Source organism: Myotis myotis, unplaced genomic scaffold (assembly GCF_014108235.1).
Source record: "Myotis myotis isolate mMyoMyo1 unplaced genomic scaffold, mMyoMyo1.p scaffold_m19_p_5, whole genome shotgun sequence".
NCBI lineage: Eukaryota > Metazoa > Chordata > Mammalia > Chiroptera > Vespertilionidae > Myotis > Myotis myotis.
Window position 1 is genome coordinate 53,179,460 of NW_023416357.1, and position 13,333 is coordinate 53,192,792.

At 39.5% G+C, this 13,333-nt stretch overlaps 1 protein-coding gene across 12 annotated transcripts in view; it reads right to left on the reverse strand.

Moving 5' to 3' along the window:
• Positions 1–897: 897 nt before the first annotated feature.
• The window catches only part of FAM172A (family with sequence similarity 172 member A), a 382,386-nt gene continuing 369,950 nt past the window's right edge, over positions 898–13,333 (reverse strand). For 8 of the 12 annotated variants that reach the window (XM_036309835.1, XM_036309829.1, XM_036309834.1 and 5 more), the window contains one exon: positions 9,122–9,393. In XM_036309835.1, coding sequence (XP_036165728.1) covers positions 9,137–9,393 — 257 coding nt within the window. In that variant the 3' untranslated portion in view covers positions 9,122–9,136. Of the gene's footprint in view, positions 3,874–9,121; positions 9,394–13,333 lie in introns of those variants that run through there. The other 4 variants (XM_036309836.1, XM_036309830.1, XM_036309823.1 and 1 more) reach the window with 1 other exon arrangement.

Here is a 13,333-nt window from a genome sequence, read left to right on the forward strand (position 1 = left end):
CTCCATACAAGGAAGGAAGGAAAGTATTCAATTTTTGAAAGGGAGTACCTCCTGGAGTCTTTTATTTTATATTATTACAGCCCCTATTAAGTAATCATAAAATAACCACCACTACTTTCCCTCCCTTTTCTGGCCACCCATATTTCAAAGATGAGAATATCACACATTTATTTAAAGACTTTTTTTCTCTACAGCGGCATAGGCAAAGTTTTGGAGAAATTTTTAGGCTTTCTGTAAAGTAATATTTCTTAATGAGTCAGGATTACAGACACCAAAATGAACCTGCCAATTTACAGTTACAGACAGTGATTATGAGGAGACACAAATGTTTGGATTGAAACTCAGATAATCCAAGAAACATTAAAAAAAAAAACCCTAAAACAACCACTAACTTATTAGCACTGATAATATAGTTAACATATTTTGTCACCCACACTCTCTCAAAGGAGTTAAAGGTTTTGAAGAAGAAAAAGCTGTAAAATAAATATAAGTAAGATATTTTCAGATTAGACTGTGTAATACATCAGGGATTTATATTGGGATTTGGGAACAATTTAATCTCGCCACACTCCTTTTGGAAAAAAATAGTTGTTTACTGTATACTAAGGTGTATTTTATAAAATGATTAACAATGGGTTCAAATTTCCTTGTAGCTAAGGAGATATTTTAGATATTAAAAACAAATGTATTAAACAAATGGTAGCTTTGTGAAAGGTCCAAGCCAAATAGTGACTCAACCAGAGTTAGGATATTATCTTACAGCAACAATAATAGTAATACTAAACAGCTATAAGGTTTAAAATATTGATGAATGGTATCCCATCATGCAAGTTTCTGCTTTTATTAACATCTACACATGAATAAATGAACGTTTGAACAAGAATAACACACCACTGCTTGTTGGGAAAATTGTTTTTATTTTAAAATGGTAAACAGAAATATATAATATATAGGAAACTCCTGTGCTTTACTTTTGGTATACACAATAATGTAATCCAGGTTGAAGCACAAGGTGGAAACTTGAGAAAAGAACAATTATTACAAGAAGACTCCCCCTGCCCCCTTCAAATATCATAAAAACTTTTAATGGCTGCCTGGTTAGGTACCTTTAGAAAGTTCCAAAGCATTGCAATATCTAGCTTTTTAAGTTTTAACAGGATGATTCTGAATCTCAGATTTATCAACAACTCTGCTCCCCATTCCACTTGCTGTAAGAACCGAGTATATAATTAAAAAGAAAATCCACATCCTAAATGTAAACCTCTACTCTCCAAAAAATCACAAAACAAACCCTGTCTAAAGAAACCAAATTGGGGAGATCAGAGCAAAAATATTAACACTTGTTGCCTCGAAGCAGAAGAGCTGCTACCAACTGATCATTGTTACTCCAGCAAAATTGTGAAGATATTATTACATTTATACCAACAGACCCATAATCAACAGGTTAAGAAAGTCTACATTGCAAAGAATCTTCTCAGTTATCAGTTGGAGGTCTGGGATGGTTTGCCTAGCTCTCTTCCAGTGGCCATAGCTCAGATTCACAAGTAGAAATTACATTTACACAGCTTAAGATTGCAAATAGCTCTATAGATAGTTAAATAAGGCCTAACAACCCAGTAGTTTTAAACTATTAAAGGCAATTCAACAGTGATTTACTCTAGTTAAAAGTAACGGTTTTTTAAGAAGAGAGGTGAGAAAATCTAAGAAACAGGAGTAATTTGGTTTATAAGCTGAGCATATTTACTTTGCTCTAATTCAGCTGCAGAAGCATCACAAATTTAGCATCTCATAAGTGCTGATTTAAAAAAAGGCAACAGAATTAGTTTCCCGTGAATATTTTCATGTTTTGAAAACACAGTTTATAACACTTTGAAAAATATATTCAATCTACATCAATTCTCAAATCCTCTCAATGGAAGTTACCTCTTTCATACAGTTCACCATTACTTCTAGAATAGAAAAGACTGCAGACCGAAGGGCTTGGCATTGTTGGGGTTACACATTTTAACTTATCCAGAAGCTAGATAATATGATGTTTTGATTTTTCCTATGTTGTTTCTAAAATAACATGGAAAGTATATGCATATATGATCATTGAAAAATATCACTTTAATTTGCCATTCTTAAAACTACATGAACTAATAACTATATTTGTATACCAAAGATGTTATCAATTTTAAAACGTTGCTGAAATCAGTTCATAATATAAAAACATTTTACTCATGAGGTGGTTATTTTTTTTCTGAGGAGGCAGACAATTCTAAGTCATTTTGGGTACATTTTATCATGTCCTCAAGTAAGGCGGTCATATTGTTGCATACACTTCACAAACAAATGAAGATTAAATTCAGATCCTCATCTATTAGAAACAGAATCCTCACTAGGTAATTAAATTCTTCAAGTAATTAAAATGATAATGTTAAGATTTAATATTTGATGTAAAAGTCAGCAAAATCTTAACTTATTTTACCTCTTATATTTCACAGTGTTGGCCAGATCTTAGCTGGATTAAAATAGTTAATAGTTGAAACTGTAGGGCACAACCCTACAGAGGAAGTGGACTGCTAAAAGTTGTATCACTGGACTGAGAGGAGAAAAATCTTTCACAGCAGGTCTTTCCCTTTCTGTTGGAGCAGAAAACTAAAAGAATCATTTTAGCCCACTTAGCCTTCCAGAAGGAAAGGCTCAAGAGAGCACAGGTACATTTTCCCGATGACGATAAAATTCTGTCCCTAAAAGAGTCTAACAGTTACTAACTCCATGAAAGATCAGAATAGATCATTCTAGTTAGGATTAACAAACTTTACCCACATTAAGATTAAAAAAGCAAAACTTAAGTATGCTAAATTACAATGCCACTCAATATACATTATATTTTAAAAAGTAAAGTCAATTCTAATGATAAAGTTTGAAATTCCATTGAAAAGGGGGCCTTCACACATGTACTTAAAGATTTGTTCCACGTTATGGTTTTAGAGACTTGTGTAAAAAATGTCATATTCAACTGGCAAAGCTTTTCAGCGGTAATGTGCATTCAGTACTTCATAGATGTTTTATGCAAACTTTTTCTTCTGGTCTGGAAATAAAAATAGATCGTTAGGGAGAGAACCATTTGCGCTCCCCAAACTACAGTACATCATGGCATTCATGCTCTGAATTTAAATTTGGCTTTTCTGGGTGTGAGAGGGGTAACTTCCTTAAAAAAAGAGGCCTAAGACGCCCTCAGTGAAAAACCTACTGAAAAGGGAAGTTTGAAGTCTAGAATAAAAGTTTGCTTCTGCTGGGAGAGGGGAAAAAAAAATAAACGTGATTAAGGGGGGCCTGGCCGGGGCGGGGAGGGAGCGGCGGCTGCGCAGCAGCGGGTGGTAGGACCGCGCAGACGCCGCGCGCCCCGCAGCCCCGCGCGGGCCGGGCTGGGGCAATTAGAGGCGCGGGCGCGCGGGGCAGGCGCTGTCAGCCTTCATCTGAGCGCTGACGGGCAGCGCGAAGCCGAGCTCGGCCCGCAGGAAGCAGGCCGGTGAACCCATATTGCTTTGACAGTTGCACTCATCTAGAAATAATGCAAAACGCTATTTAGATGTATATATCACGACCCTGTGCTCTGGGAAGAAAACAATCTAATGAGGGGCTGGGCGTCTGCTCGCTGGCGACGAGCGGCGAGGGGCCGGCGGTGCAGGCTCGAGTGTGCGTCCCGGCGTCCCGCCCCGTCGCGCTCGCGCTCGCGCTGCTCTCACAGCTCTTCGTGCTTGATGCGGTGCGAGCGCCGCGCCAGCGCCGGCTTCAGGGAGCTGCTCTTGGCCTCAGAGGCTTCGGCAAAGAATTTGAAAATAGACGGGAAGCTCTTCCAGGAAGTGAGCTCGTGACGGTCGGTGCCTGCAAAAAACACAGACTCGGTTACGGGGGCCTGGTTCCGAGCCGAGGCGCAGGCTGCGGGTCCTCCGCCCGGAGCCCAGTCCGAACCCCCGCCCCGCCGTTCCAGCCCCCGCGGCGCGCGGCCCCTCCAGACCACACCTTTACCTGCGGGTCCACGCGGCCCCGGGCTCGGAGCAGAGCTGACAGCTGCCGAATCCGCGTCTCCCCAGGCGGCGCCCGGGGCGGCGATCCCGAGACCTCCGCCGCCTCCGGCCTCAGCCCCGTTGTGCCCCCGGCGCGGGGACGCGGCCGGGACTTCCCCGCGGGTCGCCCGAGGCGCGGCCAAGCGCCCCGGGCCTCAGCCCCGCAGGGCCAATGGAGGCGCGCGGCGGGAAGGGCCACTCCCTCTCCCGCCTCGAAACCACCCACTTCCCCAGGCTCTGCGCGCGCGCGGGGATTGGTTTCCCCTGTGCGCGAAATGCGGCTTCTGCACCCACCCAGGGCACCCACGTTTCCCTGCTTTCCAGCAGGAAAACTCAAATCGGATTTTTCTTGCCTCTCCAGGAAGCTGCTGTTAGGCTTGCCTCAGCGAGGTCACTAGACCAAATTGTATGGGATGCTTAATGAAGGGCCAGATGCAAAAGACACTTTGCCTATAAGTGTCCTAGACGGCTACATTTTTATTTTTATTATTATTTTTTACAGATTTTAGGGGGCAGTTTTTGAAAAGCTAAGAAAAATAATGTTTCAAGGCAGTGACTACTAAAAGAGCATCTAGACCTTTTTTTCAGGAGAAATCCAACTTACAAAACACACGCTTGTCAATTTATGGGGTTATTTTATTTTACTACAGCTTCTCTCTGTGGCTTCAATTTAATAGTAATGTACAATATTCTTCAAGTCAAATCTACCTACAGTTTAACAGGCAAACAAAACAGATGTAGACATAACAGGTGAGGTCATTAATCTGTTTTTGACTCCTTGTGATAGCTCATATCATTTCACCAGTAGATTCACAACTGAACAATTTTTACATTAAAAAAAATAATAATAATAGTAAGACTCTCCCATAGAAATAATGAGTGAGTAGCTTTAAGACAGTTGAAATCTCTTCCTAGATCACTCAATTATGCAGAGAGATACTCCCTTGAAGTCTCCAGATTCAGGGCCTCTGTCTGATACTTTAACATTGTTAATGATAATTCTTTAGTCTGTAATAGTAGGTCATTGCTATGGTTACTCTACAATGGTGCAACACTTTGCTTTCCCCTTCAGCTATTTGCTGAGACCTGGTAACCACATTTGTTGCCTAGCAACAGTTTTGTGACAGTATCACAATCCCAGAGTTACAACAATAAGGATGCTATGGCTGCAGTTGACCAGAGAGCAGAAAGCTACAATCTGTGCATGTGACTTAGCTGTGGGAGCTGGCCCTAGGAAAGAACCCCTCTCTTTATAGGTCCCCTCACAAGGATGCTCTCTATCCTCTTTTCCTTTGCAGATCCACCTTTATAAACCCACATTTGAAACTAGGATCCAGTATTGAAGCCATATCCTTGAGAAATATCTCCCAACACTACTGTGTTCAGACTTTTTTTAAAAAAATGAGGTCATTTCTCTATATGCTTACTCATTTTCGGCAAAATTAAATGTTATTCAATGGGAGAGAGGGTTTATCCTGGCAAATCCTAAAAGTGGCTGACTGGATTTTGACAAGTCTTTTTTAAAAAAATATATATTCTATTGATTTTTTACAGAGAGGAAGGGAGAGGGATAGAGAGTTAGAACCATCGATGAGAGAGAAACATCAATTCAGATGCCTCCTGCACTCTCCCTTCTGGGTATGTGCCCGCAACCAAGGTACATGCCCTTGGCCGGAATCGAACCTGGGACCCTTGAGTCCGCAGGCCAAACAGGTTAGGGCGATTTTGACAAGTCTTAACATAATTCTTGGTATAAGAAATTACACATATGCCTGTCTGCATCAATAGGTGTGTAAAATTTCAAGTTCTTTAAAGTATATGTAACATCCAGATATTTATCATTATAATTTTGAATTTGGAGGCATTTATATTCTCTGAACCCAACTGAGCAGTTCTATACATGGTCAGACATATCAACTTTATATATAATATTTTGTGGGTATATCTAGGAGGAGGCCCAGTTTCTGGAAAGGTTTATGAAATACCTGTCCCTATTTCTATGGTGCTTGCAACTCTAGTTTCATTTCAACAATAACTGCTAATTGCACTTATAATGATGATAAAATATTTTAAAATCAATTGTATTTCTTCTTTTTGAAAGTCTATTCTCAGTTGCATACTTCATGGCTAGCCCCAGAGTAAGAAAAAAAAAAAAGGTGTTAATTGTCTCTTTTCCTTCTCATTTCCCATGCTTCCATGCTCATTTGGCATTTCCTCCATAGTGATCACACTTACACTTACTAGTGTTACCAAGACTATGATCAATTTGTAAGCTATCTCACGGAGCTCTTCTCATAATTCCTTCCACCCCCTGAAAACCAATTCAATCTATGAATCTAGAGGGACCTGAGGAGTCAATGGTCTGAAGCAATTTTAACTCCTTTATTTATTTTTTTCTTTTCTAGTGACAATCTTTCTGAAGGATGAACAAATTTCCCTGGTGATAAAATCACTACAAAGGCTTTTTAGTTTTAGCTTATGATTACTCTCTGCTTGATTAGTCCTTGGCTGAAAAGACCAAAGTCCCTGAGATAACCAAGTATCTGCACTGGCTCTCAACATTGACTCTTGTAATTTAAGAGTATAAATAATGAGAATGTGTACTCTGTCAGAGGAAGGGAAATTGCTAAGAATAAAAGTAATAAGCAAGGTGGGTTAGAAACTGAATTACAGAAAATGGCATGGGGGAGGGAGAATTCTCCCTAAACGAAGGAATATTTTATAGAAATAATGGCTTACTTTTTACAATTTTTGAAAGTAGATTTTTAATAATTTAAAAATAGCATTTCTACATTAGGTAAATGCATGTCCATCTGAAACTGCATATACACATTTCAAGAACATGTTTTAAGACCATTTAAAAAATTCAGGACCAAAGTTCAATGAAAATACTTACAAATTTATATGACTATCCACCCATGGCAATGCTTAGAGAATGGAAACTTTCAAGAGCAGCTTTCTAGTATTTAAAGCATACACCACTTTAGAGGAAATTATCCCACTAGGGCAGAAACACTAGGCCCGTGGTCGGCAAACTGCGGCTCTTGAGCCACATGCGGCTCTTTGGCTCCTTGAGTGTGGCTCTTCCACAAAATACCATGTGCGGGTGCACGTACAGTGTGATTGAAACTTCGTGGCCCATGCGCAGAAGTCGGTTTTCAGCCTGGGCGAGTCTATTTTGAAGAAGTACTGTTGATATTTGGCTCTGTTGACTAATGAGTTTGCCGACCACTGCACTAGGCCATTAAATTATCTATTCATAAAAAGATAAAAAAAGAAAAGTTTAGGCCAATAAAAAAAGCAGCCATTTATTAATAAACTGCAATGATGTGTAAGTGACATGGAAACTAGTCCATTTCGCACTACCATGCTATTTAAAGGAGACGACATAGTCTGATAGTCAGAGCCTGGTGTTTCCTCTACCACAGCTTTACCCTGATCAAAAAGCTCCTCTTTTTAGGGATTGTGACTCTTTACACTTTTCAAACCACCATTTCTTTTCTTTTTTAAAAAATATATTTTTATTGATTCCAGAGAAGAAAGGAGAGGACTAGAGATACAGAAACATCAATGATGAGAGAGAATAATTGATCAGCTGCTTCCTGTACTCCCCACACTGGGGTTCAAGTGAGTCCGCAGCCCGGTCTTGTGCCCTGACTGGGAATCAAACTGTGATCTCCTGGTTCATAGGTCAATGCTCAACCACTGAGCCATGCCAGCTGGGCCAAACATCATTTTCTTAATATAGAGAGGCCCAGACAATGTAGGGAATAAAGGGTTTTCTCATATTTAAATGTCTGCCATGTTCTCATGGAATGATTTTTTAATCCTTTGGATTGAGAGGCTTGTTCGTATTGGATAAGTCACCTTTGGTCTCCCAATCCATAAAGTCAAGTCAGTGTTAAAAGAAAATGTACAGGATCATAGTGCTTTATTATGAAAAAGTGCTTTGCTCAGTCTCAATCAGTGGTTCTCAAGAGGCATAGCAGTGGCCCCTGGGGCATTTTGGAAATTTGCAGTGATGTTTTTGGTGGTCAAAGCATTTACTGGGAGAAGGCCTGGAATGGTGGACATCCTGCAGTTTGCAGGGCAGTACAGCACTATGAATTGTTCTGTACCCTACATGGATTTTAAATATTCTACCAGCTATATGTACATGCAGCTGAAAAACTTATTTATAATTAGATGGGCTTAGAATTTAGATCTGTTTAACAAACAGTCAAAGTATTTTTGGCATGATTTTAACATACACAGAATTTCCCAGGAATCCAACCATCATGTAAACTGAAGGGATTTTGTACTTTATGTTGTTCAGAACATTACCAAGAGTGGTTTACCACATGAGAAAATCTCATCACCAATGGCATCACTGTCCACTGCACCTGAGTTGCCAATAAACACACCTGCCTTTGTAGCTCTCAAATTCATGGTGATGCTATCCACTGGCCCAAGTATCTGACTACCATATTATGCCTTCTCACGTAGCTTTTTCTGAGCACTTTAAATATTGATATGTACATTATTTTTATTATAAGCTTCTTTTTCTTTTATCCTTCCTATATGTTTACTAGTGCATTACAATAGTAGATGGGTTATGTTATTTTTAGATTTTATTTCAGGATAGTAAAAGCAATGCATAATGTTTGTTGTAATAGAAGGTATTTAGACGATCAAGGGTCAGATTAAATAAAAATGAATAGTTAATTCTTTTTTTTTATCACGTTAGAGATTAATTTTCCTTATAATCTGAACCCCAGTCTATCTCTTTTATGCTTATACAGACAAGAACATGTCCTTTATTTCTCTTAATGTTTCTTCTAAAAATACTGTTTATCAATGATGTTGTTCAGTGTGAAATAATCAAAAGGTAGGGGAGAGGGGACCTTCCAATTAAAATACTACACTGAATATCTACCCTTTATCTATCACTTGTTTTAAAACATGAACTGCAGCAATTTTCAAAACTGTAAAGATAGCACAAATGGTCGAAAGAATTAGGAACTTTAAGTATGAAGGATGAAACTATGAATCATATAAGAAAGATAAAATTGCTAAAATGTTTCATTTGTTTTCCCAAAAGACTATATATTTAAGAAAAAGTGTCTTATAATGGAACTGAGAAAGAGGGAGACTACATTTATGTAATAGCATTTAGAAATTAAAGAAAAATGGGTGGAAATAGCACTGAGAGTAGAATTCTCAAAGAACAAGCTAAGAGAGAAGAAAACATTGCTGTATCTTCTGTCTGGTCTATTCCCCTTACTTTTTGTGATGGCTTCAATCCAATTGTTTCTTACAAGTCTGCTTTGTCCACACTCCTCTTCATTTGGTCTTAGTACTTATATTGGAAGAAGTAGGTTATTTACTTCTTCAATGAATCTTTTAATAAATTGAAGAATTCTCTGGGAAAGTAATCATTCTTTAAATGATATTATTCACACACACACACACACACACACACACACACACACACACACACACAAGATTTGCTAGAGATGAGGCTTACTAATACAATTGGATGGATGGTCTAAAAGTAAGTTCTCACCAAAGAGATAATTTGGAAGAATTCCTTGGTCAGCCATTTGTTATTCTAATTATTGCTAGTCACCTTATTTTTACATGGTCCTAGACCCGTGGTCGGCAAACTGCGGCTCGCGAGCCACATGCGGCTCTTTGGCCCCTTGAGTGTGGCTCTTCCTAAGCCTTAGGAGTACCCTAATAAAGTTAATAACAATGTACCTACCTATATAGTTTAAGTTTAAAAAATTTGGCTCTCAAAAGAAATTTCAATCCTTGTACTGTTGATATTTGGCTTTGTTGACTAATGAGTTTGCCGACCACTGTCCTAGACCAAAAGGTCATGGAATAATTTCTATAGTCTATCCATAATTTACATTTGAGGGGAATGGCCTAGAATAGGGAATATAACTGTTTATAAAGTCATCTGTGAATATGAAGTATCATTTTTATATCTTTGTTTCAGGGTGGAAAAGCTAGCATGTGCCCTAACCCTCTCATTGACACTCCCTCTTCTCTACCCCCTCACAATGAAAGAATTAGTTTTTAAAGCAAAAGAAAATGAATACATTTTATGTTTCCTATGATAAAAGGTGAGAGAAAAAAACCTAGAAAGATATGAAACATTAACAGGATAACTTGTCTATGATATTTTCAAAATGACAGGCTTGATTTTAAAAATTGATCTTTAACAAGAAAAAGAAATATGGGCAATTAGGAAATAATGAAGACCCTGTCAATATAGCTATGTTGATAATAACAGGTAAGGGAATTCTTGAGAAAATCTAATATATAAAAATCAGGAGGTCTGTAATATGCATTACTGAGTCCCAGCGGGATTAGCTAATGAATTTATGAGCTCACCAGCAGTTATTTTTAGAAAGTTATAAAGAATTAGAGAAATACCAGAGCACTGAAAAATAATGTGCCATCTAAAAGATATAAAATATAACTACTAAAATTCATTTTAAAATGAATTCTAGAGCTTCTAAGGAGAACATCATTAAAAAACTTTCCAATATTTGAACAGTGAAGGGTGCCTAAAGGAGACTCTCCCAGTTAGAAGACACTAGTGTGGACTCAGCCACACTGGGGGCAGGTAATGAACGGAGTGGGGTGAGGTGTTCACATGGCTCAGGAAACATGTTGCATTGCCTTGTTAAATTACTTGTGTAAGATATAGGCAAGTCCCTTACCGCTGCTAACCACTGTTGCAAGCCCTGTAAAGCTGAGACTGTTGAGACCCTAAAAGAAAGTCATCAAGCTTGACCAGAGAGATAACAGGTAGGCTGAAACAAACATAATATCAGTGGTAGAAACTTTTAGGTCATTTGCAGCTTCTGGAGCAGTCTGTCCTTTCCTTCAGCCTCTTGTCAATCTCTCTCACATTGAATCTGGCAGACCCCTCTAATAAACCATCTCCTAACTAATAAAAAATGGACACATTTTTATTGCTTCAATGACCTATTAAGCCCAGAAAGTTGGTGTAGAAGTGTGCTTTCTTTGGTTTTAATTCTTGTCTCACACAGTACTCTTACTGTTGCCACAAGCTTGGCCTCCATGGATATTATTTCCCTTTAAAATTTGAGCCTAGGGATGGGCAAAAGCTCTCTTTTCCCACTTTCCCTTTGTCATTTTCAAAAGTAACTTCAACAAAGAATTGTAAGAGCCGAGTACTATATAAGGTAATGCAAAGAACCAAACAATAGTTATTTCGTAAGTACAGGTTCCTGATTATTCCCAACACAATCAGCAAAGAGCTGAACTGGACCTCATTCTAGAATAAACTGTCAGAAAGGATTGGCCCTAGCTGGTTTGGCTCAGTGGACAGAGTGTCGGCTCTCTGACTGAAGGGTCCCGGGTTCGATTCCAGTCAAGAGCATGTACCTTGGTTGCAGGCTCGATTCCTGGCCAGGGTGAGTGTGCGGGAAGCAACCAATGGATGTTGGTTGCCTCTCTGTCTCTCCCTTGCCCTTTCACTCTTTCTAAAAATCAATGAAAAAAATAAAAGTATCCTCAGGTGAGGATTAACAACAACAAAAGGACTGTTTGTTTCTATGTAGGTACTATTTGTTTCTATGTAGGTAGGTGTGGCTTATGGCTGCTAGTTTGTGTGTGTATGTATGTGTGTGTGTGAGAGAGAGAATAAACTACAAAATACTTATTTCTAAATAAAACAAAACCTTTAGTAATCCAATCTAAATTTTTTGTTGTCCTCCTCTCTCAGTTGTGGATTCTACTTTATATTTTGTGAGCAGATACTTTTACCGGAGGTCCTATGATTGGTTAATTTATACAGTCATACATGTATTTACTGTATGTCAGGTACTATTTCTGGAGCTGAGATACAGTGGTGAGCAAGATATATAATGGCTCTGCTCTGCAGCACACATGTTAGTAGGGATGATAGGCAGAGAGTCAGAAGCACTGTGAAGAAAACACAATAGGAGGATGTAAATAGGTGAGAAGGAGGAGGAAGAAAAGGAGGAGCCAGGAGGATGAGGAGGAGGGACAAGGAGGTGGTCCTCAGATTCTCAATTTAGATTGGATGGAGAAGACTTGTGACCTGAGACCTGAATGGCAAGAAGGCAGATGAAGTCTGGGGCGAGTGCTGCAGGCAGAAATCTGGAAGAACAAAAGCAGGGGCTCTGAGGCAGAGCTTGTTACGTGGAGAAATGGAAAAGTTGGAGTAACTGGAGAATGGCAGGTGAGGGGGAAAGTGGTATTAGATGATTCAGAGAGGTGGGCAGCCTCTAAGCCATGTGAGGGCTCACAGGCCATAGTGACAAGTTTCAATTACATTCCAAGTGCAATGGTCTGTTTGCAGAGTTTCAAGCATTTTAAAAAGTACATTGGTTGGCGTGTGGTGAGTGGATTGTGGGGAGTTAGAATGATGGATTTAACCCTTCCTGACTGCATTTGAAACTCCTCCCACCGATACAATGTTCTCTGGGGCTCACTCTTCTACTACACACTTCAGAATATAAACCCACATACTGCTAGTTTGCCTGAATGAATGAATGAACAAGTGACAGAATAATAGTGATATTTAGTAAGAGGTGAGAGTCTAATCTATAATATCTATAACAATAAAAGCATAATATGCTAATTAGACCAGATGTCCTTCCGGACAACCTTCCAGACAAAAGCCGGGACTGCGAGGGAAGCCCAGGTCCCAGGTGCTTTACAGAGGCTGGAGGGAAGCCTGGGTCCCGGGTGCCAGAGGGAAGCCCGTGCCAGCAGCCTGGGAAAGGAAAGCCTACTCTTGCACGAATTTCGTGCATCAGGCCTCTAGTACAATAGTATTTCAAAGTAGTGGGTAAAAAAATGGAGTTGAAATAGAAACAGAGTTTTCCTCAACAATCCTGCTCTTGTTATACGTGCTATGTCTGGTTTCTCGGCCCTTAGAAGGAATGTAGTGGAAAGGTATTGGGACAGGGACTAAATGTAGCATTCCATTTCTGCATGCAGTCCAAGCTAACTGGTGGGCTTATTTTCCAGGAAGGCTTTTCCATTAAGGTTTTCATTTCTCTGAATGGACACAACATTCTCTTTACTTGAGCTCAAAGCCTCTCAGTCATCTTTGCTTTTTTCCTCTCCCTGTTAGCTGCCTCCTGATCCAGTCAGTTACCAAATCCTGACCAGTACACCTCAACAAAGTTTTTCAGTCTCTTTCTTCCTTTTCACCCCCCACTGTTATCACTCTAGATTTAATGACCTGTCATTTAAAATCCAGAAACATCCTCCTACTTTCATTGCCT